General features: G+C 52.2%; 2 protein-coding genes across 4 annotated transcripts in view; one reads left to right on the top strand and one right to left on the bottom strand.

The window, feature by feature from the left end:
- Positions 1-146: 146 nt before the first annotated feature.
- YDJC (YdjC chitooligosaccharide deacetylase homolog) lies at positions 147-2,726 on the top strand. Of its 2 annotated transcripts, XM_003807743.7 has the most exons (5): positions 147-979; positions 1,069-1,228; positions 1,423-1,522; positions 1,628-1,805; positions 2,028-2,726. In XM_003807743.7, exons 1-5 carry the CDS (start codon positions 816-818, stop codon positions 2,395-2,397), a joined length of 972 nt encoding a protein of 323 aa, XP_003807791.1. In that variant the 5' UTR covers positions 147-815; the 3' UTR covers positions 2,398-2,726. The 2 variants fall into 2 exon arrangements, with proteins under 2 accessions (XP_003807791.1, XP_034804683.1); XM_034948792.4 differs by lacking the exon at positions 1,628-1,805.
- Positions 2,727-6,776: 4,050 nt separating this feature from the next.
- Positions 6,777-15,876, bottom strand: part of UBE2L3 (ubiquitin conjugating enzyme E2 L3) — a 56,564-nt gene continuing 47,464 nt past the window's right edge. For both annotated transcript variants that reach the window (XM_003807746.4, XM_034948809.3), the window contains one exon: positions 6,777-9,300. In XM_003807746.4, coding sequence (XP_003807794.1) covers positions 9,146-9,300 — 155 coding nt within the window. In that variant the 3' untranslated portion in view covers positions 6,777-9,145. The remainder of the gene's footprint in view (positions 9,301-15,876) is intronic.

The following is a 15,876-nucleotide window of genomic DNA, read 5'->3' as shown; positions in this document are numbered from 1 at the left end:
AAAAGATCAATAGGCAATTTGAAAAAGAATAAAAATAGCTAATAATATGAAAATTTTCGTTCGCACTGCTAAGAAACTACTAGAATGTGATAACATTGATATAATCATCTTTGTGTTCTCAAAACAACACACAAAAAAGTTGGATTGGGGAGAAAGGGAGTTGGGTGTGTTTATTTGCTTAGAGAAAACACTGGAAGGACACAACCCAGAAAGTTTACAATGGCAATCTCTGGGAAGGGTAGGAGATTCTTTTTTTTTTTTTTTTTTTTGAGACGGAGTCTCGCTCTATCGCCCAGGCTAGAGTGCAGTGGTGCGATCTCGGCTCACCACAACCTCCGCCTCCCGGGTTCAAGCATGCTCCTGCCTCAGCCTCCCGAGTAGCTGGGATTACAGGCGCGTGCCACCACTCCCGGCTAATTTTTGTATTTTTAATAGAGACGGAGTTTCCCCATGTTGGCCAGGCTGGCCTTGAACTCCTGACCTCGTGATCCACCCGCCTCGGCCTCCCAAAGTGTTGGGATTACAGGCGTGAGCCACTGCGCCCAGCTTCCTTTTGATATTTTACATATTAAATATCACTTTTGCAGTCAAGGAAAGTTCCGCATTGCAATGAATCCATCACTGGTCTGGTTAGCGCGGGAGCAGTTGCCGGGTCCTTGCAGGGGCACGCCGGACCGCTAGGTGGCGAGAACAAAGGCGAAGTGCAGCCGCACCTGGGCGTGTGCGTCGGGGCGGGGCCTGGGCAGCGTCCGGGGGCAGGGCCTGGGCTGTCCGGCCCACTCCCCTGGGAGCGCGAGCGGTGGACCCAGGCGGCCATGTCCCGCCCTCGCATGCGCCTGGTGGTCACCGCGGACGACTTTGGTTACTGCCCGCGACGCGATGAGGGTATCGTGGAGGCCTTTCTGGCCGGGGCCGTGACCAGCGTGTCCCTGCTGGTCAACGGTGCGGCCACGGAGAGCGCGGCGGAGCTGGCCCGCAGGTGAGGGGAGGGCCTCTAGCAGGGCGGCGATCGGCTTGGGGCGCGCGGCTCCGCGGCCGCTAGTGCTCCAGCTCGCGCTCCGCCCTCAGGCACAGCATCCCCACGGGCCTCCACGCCAACCTGTCCGAGGGCCGCCCCGTGGGTCCGGCCCGCCGTGGCGCCTCATCGCTGCTCGGCCCGGAAGGCTTCTTCCTTGGCAAGATGGGATTCCGGGAGGCGGTGGCGGCCGGAGACGTGGATTTGCCTCAGGTGCGGAGCCGCAGCTACAGGAGGATGCTCGCGAGGACCCCCAGAGCTCCGCCCGGAGGGTACTGTGAGGCCGTTAGGAGCTGGCGGTGGATGACTTCCGCATTCAAACACTGGAGCCATCACACGGAAGCACGAGGAGGGTATCCTCGGCAGCTACTCCCGGTCGCTCAAGGTGTCTCTCGCTCGCCCTCTAGGTGCGGGAGGAGCTCGAGGCCCAACTAAGCTGCTTCCGGGAGCTGCTGGGCAGGGCCCCCACGCACGTGGACGGGCACCAGCACGTGCACGTGCTCCCAGGTGCGTGGTTAGTGATCCCAGTTTGGAGGGCGTTACTCCCAGGAGGGGCTGGGGGAGTAGGGGAAGTTCGATGCCCCCAGGTGAAAGGACCCGCTCCGCCCGCAGGCGTGTGCCAGGTGTTCGCCGAGGCGCTGCAGGCCTATGGGGTGCGCTTTACGCGACTGCCGCTGGAGCGCGGTGTGGGTGGCTGCACTTGGCTGGAGGCCCCCGCGCGTGCCTTCGCCTGCGCCGTGGAGCGCGACGCCCGGGCCGCCGTGGGCCCCTTCTCCCGCCACGGCCTGCGGTGAGGCTCCCCGCCCCGTCTCCTACCATAGCTGCCTCCGTCCCTCCGCACTGGCTGTTCACCTGGCTAGCTGTGTCCGTTTCTCAACCCGGAAGCGAGTCTGGCGTCGACCGCTGCCGCCACCCCAGTTACCCCCTCCCACCCCGCCGTCCCTTCCCTAGCCTACCTAGCCCGTGGCCATGGCCCGGTCTGGTCCCACCTCTGATGTCCCGCCCCCCACAGGTGGACAGACGCCTTCGTGGGCCTGAGCACTTGCGGCCGGCACATGTCCGCTCACCGCGTGTCCGGGGCCCTGGCGCGGGTCCTGGAAGGTACCCTAGCGGGCCACACCCTGACAGCCGAGCTGATGGCGCACCCCGGCTACCCCAGTGTGCCTCCCACCGGCGGCTGCGGTGAAGGCCCCGACGCTTTCTCTTGCTCTTGGGAGCGGCTGCATGAGCTGCGCGTCCTCACCGCGCCCAGGCTGCGGGCCCAGCTTGCCCAGGATGGCGTGCAGCTTTGCGCCCTCGACGACCTGGACTCCAAGAGGCCAGGGGAGGAGGTCCCCTGTGAGGCCACTCTGGAACCCTTCCTGGAACCCTCCCTACTCTGACCCCCTACAGACAACCAAGCACTAATCCCGTTAGTACCAAGAAAGGGGAGCCAGGATTTAGTCCTGGCCCAGCCCAGAGCTGGGCCCTGGAGCACGATCTGTTGACTTCCCTGGGTAGGACACTGCCACCTCTGGGCTCAGGTCCTCATGCCTCCAAATGGCATCTAGAGTTTGAGCAGCCTTCTTGACTGCAGGCAGGCCCAGCCTGTGGCAGCGGGCTAGGGCCCGCAGAGCATTTGGTGCCCCTCCATGTTGCAATGCAAACACCTTCACCACTGGGGCAGTGGGGAGAGATGGCTATATTAATAAAATAACGTGTGTCTTTCAAACTTGGGTGGTTTATCAGCTGTGCCCAGGAGACCCTCACAGAAACAAGCACGGACAAAGAGCAGCTCCCTCTTGGCTCAAACCACTCCAGGAAATGGCCCATTCTCCATTCTGGTTTTGTTCATGCTGCGGTTTTCTTTATTCCTTTTTAGGGTGGGAGTGGGAGATTGTCCTCACCAGGCTGCTTTTGAAGAGGCATAATACTGTAATCTCAGTATTGATTTAAGAAGTCACCTGTAGGCTGAGTGTGGTGGCTCACATCTGTAATCCCAGCACTTTGGGAGGCCGAGGCGGGCAGATCACCTGAGGTCGGGAGTGCGAGACCAGTCTGACCAACATGGAGAAACCCCATCTCTACTAAAAATAGAAAATTAGCTGGGCATTGGTGGTGCATGTCTGTAATCCCAGCTACTGGAGAGGCTGAGGCAGGAGAATCGCTTGAACCCGGGAGGCGGAGGTTGTGGTGAGCCGAGATCGCGCCCCTGCACTCCAGCCTGGGTAACAAGAGCGAAATTCCATCTAAAAAAAAAAAAAGTCATCTGTTTAGATGTAAGCCATTCTAGGGGATAGGCGTGAGGAGACCCTGCAACCCTGTGGGAATACATTTAAATTTTTCTAGGAGGAGCAGTCTTCCCAGGAAATGGGATACCATGGTTCCTAACTTCTGGCAATGTAGGGATGCCCTGTGGACTGGGGCCCCATGTGGCTTAGCTGAAAGCTCCTGAGGTGCAGGAGCAGATGGGGAAGGCAGTGGGAGTCCTCTAGAGCACAGAGTCCTTCTGCACCACTCCGCAGGATGGAAAGGCAGATGGAATACCATGTGGTCCTTGTCTCATTTCATGAAATAGCATCTATGAGGCAGGCACCGATGTCCCCATTTTACAGGGGTAGAGGCAGGAGTGGCAGAGCAGGGCTTTGAAACTACTCATTCATTTATTTAACGTGCACTGGGCCCTAGCCTGGGCCAAACATGGAATCAGGGGCCAAGAGAGCTCTCACCCAGCCTAGGCAGCTTGGAGAGACGTGTGGCTTTCTGAAGGGTGAGTGTGGGATGTCGCTCCTCCTTCCTGCTTCTACCCACTCATGCCCCATCCCCTTGACTGTGGCTTCAGTCCCTTTTACTGGCTCCACACTCGCCTTCCATCTTGACCTTCACTAGACTGGGACTCTCCCATCTGCAGCACTTTTCCTGCTTTCTTGCCCCCATGCTTGTGAGCTGGAATCACTGTACAGTTGCTCCTCCTGCTGCCTAGCCTCCACCTCCTCGCCTCAGCCTGCTGAGATCTGGCCACACTCCTGCAGGCTGCTGGCTAAGGCTGGGAGAGGGGTGGCCTGAAGTTAGCCGGGGATACAGATGTAGCTCCCTTGAGGGGCTTCTGTTATGGAAGTGTTCTGAGAGGAGGAGGCAGCTGGTTGTGCAGCTTTAGGCTCAGGAGAGGTGTGGGTGGGCAGGAGAGACCTGGGGGTCTGCACAGATGCTAGATGAGTGGCTACTGTCACCCAGGGAGGGAAGGAGGGATGAGCAGAGTCGACAGCAGCCCTGGGGACCGTGAGACTTTTTTTTCTTTTTAAAGACAGGATCTCATCCTGTCACCCAGGCTGGAGTACAGTGGCACAATCACGTCTCTGCAGTTCTCCGCCTCCCCAGGCTCAGGTGATCATCCCACCTTGGCCTCCTGAGGAGCTGGGAGCACAGGCATGCCTGGTTCATTTTTGTATTTTTTGTAGAGATGGGGTTTTGGCATGTTGCCCATGCTGGTCTCAAACTGCTGGGCTCAAGAGATCTGGTCGCCTTGGCCTTTCCTAAAGTGTTGGAATTAACAGGCATCAGCCACAGCAGCCGGCTGACCATGAGCATTTGAGTGAAGTGAAGCCAGGCACAGTGGCTCACACCTATCATCCCAGCACTTTGGGAGGCTGAAGTGGGAGGATCACTTGAGCTCTGGAGTTCCAGACCAGCCTAGACAACATACTAAGACCTTATTTCTGTTATTTAAAAAAGAAAAAATAATGGCTGGGCATAGTGGCTCACGCCTGTAATCCCAGCACTTTGGGAGGCTGAGTCGGGAGGAAGGCTTGAGGCTAGCAGATTGAGACCAGACTGTGTAACATGCCAAAACCCTGTCTCTATAAAAAATACAAAAATTAGCCGGGTGTAGTGACACAAGCCTGTAGTTCCATCTACTCAGGAGGCAGAGATAGGAGGATCGACTCAGCCTGGGAGGTAGAGGCTGCAGGGAGCAGTGATCATGCCACTGCACTCTAGCCTGGGTGACAGAGTGAGCCCGACTCAAAAAAAAAAAAAAAAAAAAAAACTGAAGTGAGGGGGCATAGACTGGTAGGATAATCAGGCCCACCTGATTATAATGAGGCCCATCTCACGAGGAGGTGAAAGTGATAAGGACCTGTTGGGGTGGTGACTGGTGGCCCACAGGGGCTGTGGGGGCAGCAACAGTGTCTTAGCCAAGTGGTTCACTGTTATCCACCCACTCAGCATTCGTGTCTGGAGGGTCCACTCTGTGCTAGGCCAGGGCTGGAGCTGAAATGGCCTGGTCTGCAAGGAGCTCCCAGTCTGGTACATACAGGGACAGTCATCCAGTGTCATACAGTGACACACAGAGGAAGATGTAGGAGAAACCTGCGGCAACATGTGGAGCCACAGGGGGGTTTCTGAACCTGGCCAGCACCGGGTGGGGAATGCTCTCTGGAAGTGACTTCCTTCCCAAGGTCTCAGTTATGGCCTCTGCACGGTGGTCCTTTCTACTCTGATCCTCTGAGGCCTCCAGGGTTCCCTAGGAGCCCTCTGTGAACAAGAACACGTTCCAATAATCTGGGAAATGGCCACTTACCAGGCATGGACCAGGCTAGGCACTGCACTGCACTGGGAGCAATGGTACCCTCAGCTCCCCTCTGTTCTGGGTTGGTGCCCTTCCCCCATGCCATACCCAGGAAGCAGAGAGAGAAGAGCCAGGCAGGACAGGGTGGGAAATGCTGAGAGCAGCTCTGGCTTCTTTCAGGGCTGGGTTAGATGGCACCAAATGAAAGGAGCAGCAGCAAGGGGCAGCAGGTGACAGAAGTCAGGCTGCAGCGGGTACAGGAGTGATGAAATGGATGCTTATTTCATGCTGAACAATTAATAGTGAACAAGGCCAAAAATGGTGGCTGGTGGCTGTAGGGAAGAGGAAGTTGACAGAGGAGCTTAAAGGTCTCTGGCTTTGGGGAGGGTGGTAACTGGCTGTTTCTGGGCTCAGAGGGACCCTGTGGGAAGAAATATGCCAAGTGGTGGAATGCAACAGGCTCTGCAGTCAGAATGTGAACAAAAACAGGCCAGGGGTCTTGGTTGTCTTTAAAAGCAGGGATAAGGATGCCACAGGACTCTCCTGAGACTCAGAGGGTAAAGTGCTAGGTATGTTAAAGGCTAGTAAAATGACACCCCAGGAAGTTTCCTTCCCCAAGACCTGCAGATCCAGCTGAACAGTGCAGGCCTAGTCTCAGCTGGTGTCAAATTCCAGGCAGGGAAGGCCTAGCCAAAAAAGTCCTGGGCCTGGCTGAGCCCTTGCTGAGTTAGCACCACTGCCGCAGCACCCTGGCAGTGGGCTGTACTGGGGACTCAGAGTGTTTCTGGCTGGCACCATTCATGGAAATGGCCCAGCTCCACCCTCAGGCACACCCTTATCAATTCTGTGACCTCTTGGGACCCCAGGTTTGCCTCTTCTAAACATGGATTGTTAACACTCCCAGGAGGCTCCAGGATGACCCACGCATGTAAGTGATGCACCCACACTTTAGTCCCTGTCCCCTCAACGAGACGCCCAAGAGCGCCCTCTGCAGGCCCCGACTGTCTGAAGTCTCCAGCTTTCTTGTTGATTATACTTCATCTCCTTCCCTCTAGGGAGGCAGGAACACTTCTATGTACCTCTTTTGGAGAGGCTGGGAATGGGGAGAGAGATCAGAAGCCCCAGGACCTGGGCCCCAGCCAGCCCTCCCATCTCCAAGAGCATAGGCCCCTGGCACTGCCCGCTCCCAGGAAGGAAGAAACCCACACGACTAACCAGTGTCTGAGAGCATTTTTATTACGGGCAGCAGAACGGGATCGCAGCATCTTAGAAAGCCTATTCTCTGCCGTGGTGGGGAGTAGGGAGCAGAGGGAAGGACCCGGCACACTTCAAGAAACCAGGCGGGTGTGAATTCCTGAGTGAGCTTGGGGCAGCAGTGGGTGGCTGCTCCACAGCTCGCCCCTCCTCCAGAGGACCCAGCTTTTTGGTTTTAGAGCAGCCAGGGCTGTTTGCCAGCTTGCTCAGAGCCTACCCTGAAGGCATGGCTGGCAGGAGCAAGCCGCCCAGGCCCGAAGGAGAGACACCCACTGGCTCGAAAGCCAGGCCTCTGCTGACGGGGCCAACCCTGGGGTGCCAGTGCCAGGGCTGAGAGTCCCTGAGGGGCTGCCGGCACACAGGTATCCTCCCGTGATGAGCAGAGTGCAGTGAGGGGGTGACAGGCAGGCAGAGCTACGTTGGCAGAAATACAAAGCAATGGGACAGTTTCCAAGAATGGCAACATTTCTGGATCCAGAGAAGCAACAAGAACAAATGGTGGCTTGTTTGGATAGCTTCTGACAGAATTTGGCATTTTATTACAAACTGGAGTGTGAGTGAAATAAAATCCATCATCACTTTTCTGCTAATGAAGACAGATGTGGAAACGCCAGCCCGGTGCCCTTGCCATCCCGGGCACAAGGGAGTCTCCAGAAACCTGCCCTTGGCGTACCTAGGACAAAAGAAGCTGAGTTCCTGTACACACCGCAGGGGCCATGCGCCTGAACAATGTTAGGCTGCCGAACCTGCCCATCACTCCCCACTTCTGCACAGACCAGACCAAGCTGTCTTACACGCCTGTAGGCCCCGGAAAGATCTCAAGTTATAGAATTAAAATTAAAACAAAAAGCAAAGTTTAAGTCATCTTCTCCACAGGATCTAGTCCCCCCCAAGAGCCAAGAAGGGAAGCTGCCAGTGGCAGAAGCGGGGTTGGTGACACACGGCATTTGGATCGTCGGCTTCCTTGGGGTGTCAGAGCGACATGGATTCTCTACTAGTGCGGGGACAATCCCATTTGCCTTGAAAAGACATTAATATTCAAATCTTTACAAGTTTATCTGACGATAAATTCTAAGGTCAATTTTTATTTCTACAAAAAAAGGCAGTCAAAACAATATAAAACACATTGAAAGGATATTACTGAGTGAGCTTCAAGTGGAGCTTGACTCTGCAAAGGCTGTGAGTCCGAAGGGAGAGGAAGTCCGTCTTGTTCCTGGGCTGGGCTGGCTGCTCTGGAGGAAGGGGTCAGCAGGGGCCCAGGTGACCCCAGACTGGTGCTTTAAATAGCCGAGTCCTGCTAATTCCAATCCTACAAAGGGTCAAAGTGTGCCGAGGGAGGGCTGTGGCAGGGCCGCTGCATGGAGGAAGTGGAGAGCAAGCTCCGTGGCACATTCGGATGAAGCTCGGTGACAGATGAGCTAGGAGTTTCAAACGGACATTCTGGCTGTAGCTTTGCCTGCAAGGACCAGCAGATCTTCTACAATGGCTGCAGGGAGAAGTGCCAACCTGGGACCTCAGGAGCCTTTCTGGCGAGATTCATCACACACAGTGTGCACAGCATCCTCCTGACTAGCAGGCCCCCCATTTCGGGGCCACCACAGACCTGTGATTATAGGGCTTCTCTGTGCAGGCCAGGCCAGAGGTCAGTTACACACACTGACATCAGGGCTTGCCCAATTAACTGATGTTACTGTGGTAACATCAGCTGGAGTTTCACACAAGAACTGAGGAGAAGGACTGGAGGAGGGGTGTGGCTGTTTGTTTTTAAATTTTTTAAAAGGATGTTATAAACTGGAGTCAGGAGAATTTAAACCAACTCCCACACTGGGCAACAGTCCCACACATGCTAAGAAAAGCCACCAGGACCGCCAGGGCAGTCTCTTCTCCTTTGTGGAGGCGAGCCCGGGGTCTGGGGAAGTAAGTAAGTGAAAAATAAACTCGGTGCCAGAAAGTGGGAGTGGCAAGGGTAGGGAAGAAAGGGAACCACAACCGTTTTTTTTCCTTTTTTTTTAAACCTTATGGGTTAAATGTAACTTGAAGATTTTGGATAAAATTGGACAAGAAAAGAAACACCATTCTTTTGAAGTAGATTGAAGCAGTGATTTTTAAAACAAAGAGAGCAGAACTAGAACATCTTAAATTTTTAATCCTTTCTTTACAGGTTACCTAGACCACTTTTGATTAAGAAAACTGTAGAAAGTTAGTAACTGCCACAAGCGAACGCCAGGCGGTGGCACGTGTCAATTTCCACAGAGTCCTGCTTTGCGGGGTGTCTGAATGCACTGCACGGGGTCTCTGCTCACACTTGCTGGAACCAATCGTGGCAGATTTTAGTCCACAGGTCGCTTTTCCCCATATTTCTTTGTAAACTCTTCAGCATTCTTACAGAATTTTTTACGGTCCTTAGAGTATTCTTCAGCTAGGTCAGCCCGAAGCGGGTGCTCGGGCTGGGGGTCATTCACCAGTGCTATGAGGGACTGGATTACTGCCAAGAGAAGGACAAGGCATGGGGGGTTAACACAGTCTCAGAAATGGCACAGGCAAGAGGCAGCTAATCCCGGGAACAAAACTCTGGCTTTACCACTGATTTATAGCTAATGTGCTTTTAAGCCAAAGCTGCCTCCTATTTATCCAAAATTCTGACTGCCAGAAAACTCATCTTTCCTCTGTGATTAGGAGACATTGATGGACAACAAATAGCTAACACTACAGTGGATAATTGTTCACAGTGATGTGCTTCCGCCTCCAGGAAGCCTTCCTGACCTAACACCTGGGGAGGTCTTAGCCCTCAGTCACTCCCAGCCCTTTTTTCTTGGTGGGGGGTTGGGGAGGAGGGACAGGGTCTCACTCTGTCACCTAGGCTGCAGTGCAGTGGCACCATCTTGGCTCACTGCAGCCTCAACCTCCTGGGTTGACCTCAAGCAATCCTCCAGCCTCAGTCCCCCAAGTAGCCAGGACTACAGTCGTGCACCACCATGCCCGGCTAATCCAGTCCTCTTGTGTACTCTGGAGATAGGAGGCCTAGTATTGAACTGACTGCTCACTCTCATGCATGCACACAGGGTCACTTTCTTCAGGGCAGGACCGGGTAGAACTTCCCTGCATCAGCCCAGCACCCAGCACCCAGCACCATGCTCGGCTCAGGGAAGTTTCGGTTAAGGTGACTGAGTGGGCACTAGAGAGAAGGGTATGTGATGGCGCTGCACTTGTCAATGTGCAATGACCCAACTCTGGAAGACCCTTAGGAGTTTCTGAACCCTCTAGAAAGGGTCACTGGGGCCAGCCAATGGGAAGCTGACAACCGCCATCGCATCACATTGTCAAGACCACAGGCAGATGTCACGCTGATGGCTCTGATGGGTGCCACAGTACTCCCCCTAGGTGCCGTAGCCCAGATGTGCCCCAGGGTGGAAGGATAGTGGGGAATCAGAAGCAGCTGCTACCCACACCTCCTCACATACTTTGCCACAGTTGCCCCCTGACCCTGTCAGGACCAGCACCCTCAGAATGTTCCTTCCCACTGTAAAACGGCGCCCCTCTTCTCCGAACTGCTGATGCCACAAATTCCTTTTTATTTTTTTTAGACAGTCTTGCTGTCACTCAGACTGGAGTGCAGTGGTTCAATCATACTTTACTGCACGGTACCCTCAAACTCCTGGGTGTAAATGATCCTCCTGCCTCAGCTTCCTGAGTAGCTGAGACTACAAGCACATGCCATCACATCCAGCTATTTTTTTTTTTTTTAACCCAGGCTAGAGTACAGTGGTGCAATCACAGCTCACTGCAGTCTTATCTCCTGGGCTCAAACAATCCTCCCACCTTGGCCTTGAGAGTAGTTGGGATTACGGGTGTTAGCCACTGCTCCTGGCCTAGTTTTTTGTAGAGATGGGGTCTCACTATGTTGCCCAGGCTGGTCTCAAACTCCTGGGCTTGAGTGATCCTCCCGCCTCATCCTCCCAAAAGTGCTAGGATGACAGGCATGAAGCCACTGCACCTGGTCAATTCCTTTATTGAGGGCTCATATTGTTCATTCAGCATTACAAGAAATGGATTAAAATGCAAATGCTAGCCAGGCAGATCACCTGAGGTCAGGAGCTCAAGACCAGCCTGGGCAACATGGTGAAACCCCGTCTCTACTAAAAATACAAAAATTAGCCAGGCATGGTGGCCCATGCCTAGAGTCCCAGCTACTCAGGAGGCTGAGGCAGGAGAATCGCTTGAACCCGGGAGACGGCAGTTGCAGTGAGCCGAGATCGTGCCACTGCACTCTAGCTTGGGCAACAGAGCGAGACTCTGTCTCAAAAGTAAATAAATAAAACAAAATGCTGATGCTGGCTGAGTCATATGCAAAGGCATAATCATTCAACAGCACACATTAAGTGAGGGCCACAGCACAAAGTACTCCTGGCCTGGTGTCCAAAACCCACCTGCCTAACCTCTGCTTTTTACTGTGCCTGGTGAGAATGGGAAAGAGAGGGCTCCTGTGACCACAGTGGGTAGAGGTGAAGCAGTGGGGCAGAGGCGAGGAGGGCATTGCGCATGCAATGCTGACAGGTTCCACGTTTGTTGGGGGTGGTTGGGCAAGGAGGGTGGACTGTGAACAGCAAGCAGGGGCAAGGGGCCTGGAAAGCTCTCTGCAGGCCAGGGTGGCCTCTAATTCAGTCTCTAAGCCTCCTCAGGGGTAGGTGGTATCACCTCCCTGTACAAGCCACCTGTACCTCTAGAGGCAGCAGGCCCTGGAGGTATATTTTTATTTAATAAACATTTATTTATTTATTTAATAAACGAAGCCCACCCTTGGCTGACTGGCCACAGTGTATTTCAGTGCACACCACCCTCGGTGTGAGACTGCTCCCTTTTCCTGGCTGTTCTTGACTTCAGGGCTGGAAATTGAGCCACAGTCGCCTAAGAGCACAAATAGGTGACTCCCCTTCCTGTCCCATGATTAGAAATGGCCCTGTAACAGGAGAATTACTACCGCATTAGCATTTTAGAAACCTCACTGGGCTAAGGACAGGCTGAGTACTTCGTTAGGGGCACGCTCAGGAGTTTTCACCTCACTCTCTGATATGAATACTTAGGCTCTCTACTTCTCACTATCATCACCTTGGTAACTAATGCAGAGGTTGGTGGCTCACACCTGTATTCCCAGCACTTTGGGAGGCCAAGGAGGAAGGATCACTTGAGGCCAGGAGTCTGAGACTGGCCTGAGCAACATAGCAAGACCTGGCCTCTACAAAAAATAAAAAATAAAATTAGCCGGTCGTGGTGGCACATGCCTGTAGTCCCAGCTCCTTGGGAGGCTGAGGTGGGATGATTGCTTGAGCCCACAATATTGAGGCTGTAGTGAGCTGTGATTGTGCCACTATACTCAGCCTGAGTGACACAGCGAGACCCTATCACAAAAAAATAATAATAATTTTTTTTTTTTTTTTTTTTTTGAGATGGAGTCTCGCTCTGTCGCCCAGGCTGAGTTAGTGGCACAATCACAGCTCACAATCTCGGCTCACTGCAAGCTCCGCCTCCCAGGCTCATGCCATTCTCCTGCTTCAGCCTCCCGGGTAGTGGGACTACAGGCACCTGCCACCATGCCCGGCTAATTTTCTGTAATTTTTTAGTAGAGACGGGTTTCACCGTGTTAGCCAGGATGGTCTCGATCTCCTGACCTCGTGATCCACCCGCCTCGGCCTCCCAAAGTGCTGGATTACAGGCGTGAGCCACTGCACCTGGCAAAATAAAAATTAAAAGACCTATTTCTCAAAAGATGCCATTTGTTTATTTCGTTATTTTTTATAGTTTCACTTTCACTAATTTGATCAAGTCTGAATTTTTTTTTTTTTTAATTGAGATGGCGTCTCACTCTGTCGCCCAGGCTGGAGTGCAGTGGCACAATCTCAGCTCACTGAAACCTCCACCTCCTGGGTTCAAGCGATTCTCCTGCCTCAACCTCCCCAGTAGCTGGGACTACAGGCATCCGCCACCACGCCTGGCTAATTCTTTGTAATTTTAGTAAAGATGGGGTTTCACCATGTTACCCAGGATGGTCTTGATCTCCTGACCTCATGATCCGCCCACCTCATCCTCCCAAAGTGCTGGGATTACAGGCATGAGCCACCATGCCCGGCCTCAAGTCTGAGTATTTTTAAATTTACTTAGTAGTTCTGATAAGTATTTCATTCTTTCCCTGTTCCCTTGGGTGCATTTCTGGCTCCTTAGCTAAACTATAATAAACTTCAGCTGAGCTGAACTTCTTTTGCTAGTAAGAACACCTGACAGATTGTCTGCTTTACAAATTACAACTGTGGCCCTCTATCAACATTTTTCATATATAGGACAGCATATTAAATTATATTTTATAAACCATCCAGCCCTGGGTTCTTGGTCTCTTCCGTGACCCAAATGCTCCTCAGAAGTATTTTTTTTTCTGCAAAATGTAGGGGCTTAAAAACATACAACAGGCCGGGCGCAGCAGCTCACACTTGTAACCCTAGCACTTTGGGAAGCTGAAATGGGCAGATTGTCTGAGCTCAGGAGTTCAAGACCAGCCTGGGCAATACGGTGAAACCTTGTCTCTACTAAAATACAAAAAACTAGCCAGGTGTGGTGGCATGCGCCTGTAGTTCCAGCTACTTGGGAGGCTGAGGGAGGAGAAATGCTTGAATCCAGGAGGCGGAGGTTGCAATGAGCCAAGATTATGCCACTGCACTCCAGCCTGGGTGACAAAGTGAGACTCTGTCCCCCCAACAATAAACAAAAAACAAAAAACCCACACAACAAATTAGCCAATTTTACCTTTTACTCTCACTATATTCTCATCAGAGAATAAAGCCTATAATATTTCCTTCCTTTTGTTCGTTTTCTTTTCTTTTTTTTTTTTTTAAGACAGAGTTTTGCTCTGTTGCCCAGGCTGGAGTGCAGTGGCAGCAGCTGGGACTACAGGTGCCCGCAACCACGCCTGGCTAATTTTTGGTGTTTTTAGTAGAGACGGGGTTTCACCGTGTTAGCCAGGATGGTCTCGATCTCCTGACCGCGTGATCTGCCCGCCTCGGCCTCCCAAAGTGCTGGGATTACAGACATGAGCCACCGCGCCTGGCCCTTTTGTTTTTAATGACAGTTTCTCTGCAATAGCGGATGTAAGCAACATTTGTGATTTCCCCTCCTTTTCATAAAAATCCAGGGAGCTTCATTGTCAAAGAATAAAATGTCAATGTACCTTCAACCCAAAAAGATATGCAATGTTGTAGCCTTCCATGGAATGTGCTTTAAAAAAAAAGGGGGTGTTTTTTTTTTTTTTTTTTTTTTGCCTCCCAAGTAGCTGGGATTACAGGTGCCTGTCACGACGCCTGGCTAATTTTTTTTTTTTTTTTTTTGGAGATGGAGTCTCGCTCTCACTCTGTCACCCAGGCTGGAGTGCAGCAGCGTGATCTCAGCTCACCGCAACCTCTGCCTCTCAGGTTCAAGTGATTCTCCTGCCTCAGCCTCCTGAGTAGCTGGGACTACAGGTGCACGCCACCGTGCCCAGCTAATTTTTTTTGTATTTTTAGTAGGGACGGGGTTTCACCACGTTGGCCAGGATGGTCTGGATCTCTTGACCTTGTGATCCGCCCACCTCGGCCTCCCAAAGTGCTGGGATTACAGGCGTGACCCACCACGCCCAGCCTGGAACATTTTCATCCCCCAAAAAGAAAACCCACTCTCAGTAGTCACTTCCTATTCTCCTCCTCCTAGACCCTGACAATCACTAATCTACTTTGTCTCAATGGATCCACCCTAGTCTGAGCATCCCATATGCAGCTGAATTTTATCTGTAGTGCTTATGTTCTATAAACTTGCCATGAACATTGAATTAATGATACTGAATCATTGCTCCTAAGGGAAACAGAGGTTTAGGTTCAAACAAGCCTCTGCTCACATTTTTGCCAGCTGATTAATATATAACTTTGTTTTATGTGTGTTTAAAGACACCTTATTTAATAGGTAATATTGACTCAGCAGCACTATAACTCATGCCCAAATAAAGCTTATCTCACACATGTATTTTCTCCAAAAGGCATATCATGACCTTCTGTGCTCAGGAATACTAGACAGCACTTCAGCACCACGTTTGGGGCCAAAGCAAAATCAGCAACAAAAAGCACAAAATCCAAGAAGTGTGGCATTAGACAGCCCACTTGCTTCAGTTGAGAGCTGAAACAAGAAGGCAGGGCATCGCACTGTTCAACCACACAACCTCAGCTGGAACACGTGCATGGGGTACTTCAAATTTTTTGCTGCTCTGCACACGCACACATCTGTGATAGACCACGAGTGCCGAGAGTATTGATTTTGGGGCTACAAAAAACTTTAGTGAGTAGGCAAATTCGCAAACGCAGACTCTATGAACAATGAGGCTCAACTACAAATGGAATCATACAATATGTGGCCTTCCGTGGATGGTTCTTTCATTTAGCATATTTTCTTTTCTTTTTTTTTTTTTTTGAGACGGAGTCTTGCTCTGTCGCCCAGGCTGGAGTGCAGTGGCGTGATCTCGGCTCACTGCAATCTCCGCCTCCCAGGTTCACGCCATTCTCCTGCCTCAGCCTCCCGAGTAGCTGGGACTACAGGCGCCTGCCACCAAGCTCGGCTAATTTTTTTTATTTTTAGTAAAGACAGGGTTACACCATGTTAGCCAGGATGGTCTCGATCTCCTGACCTTGTGATCTGCCTGCCTTGGCCTCCCAATGGGACTACAGGCGTGAGCCACCGCGCCCGGCCCATTTAGCATATTTTCAAGGTTTATGTACCATAAGACAGTACTTCATTGCTTTTTATGGCTAAATAATATTTCATTGTAGAGATACACCATTTTTTGTTGTTTGTTTTGTTTTGTTTTGAGACGGAGTTTGGCTCTTGTTGCCCAGGCTGGAGTGCAATGGCGCAATCTTGGCTCACTGCAACCTCTGCCTCCCAGGTTCAAGTGATTCTCCAGCTTCAGCCTCCCAAGTAGCTGGGATTACAGGCGCCCGCCACCACACCCAGCTAATTTTTTGTATTTTTAGTAGAGACAGGGTTTCACCATGTT

Source organism: Pan paniscus, chromosome 23 (genome assembly GCF_029289425.2).
Source record: "Pan paniscus chromosome 23, NHGRI_mPanPan1-v2.0_pri, whole genome shotgun sequence".
NCBI classification, from domain to species: Eukaryota; Metazoa; Chordata; class Mammalia; order Primates; family Hominidae; genus Pan; species Pan paniscus.
Note: the sequence above shows the minus strand (reverse complement) of the source record. Positions and strands in the feature narration are given on the sequence as shown.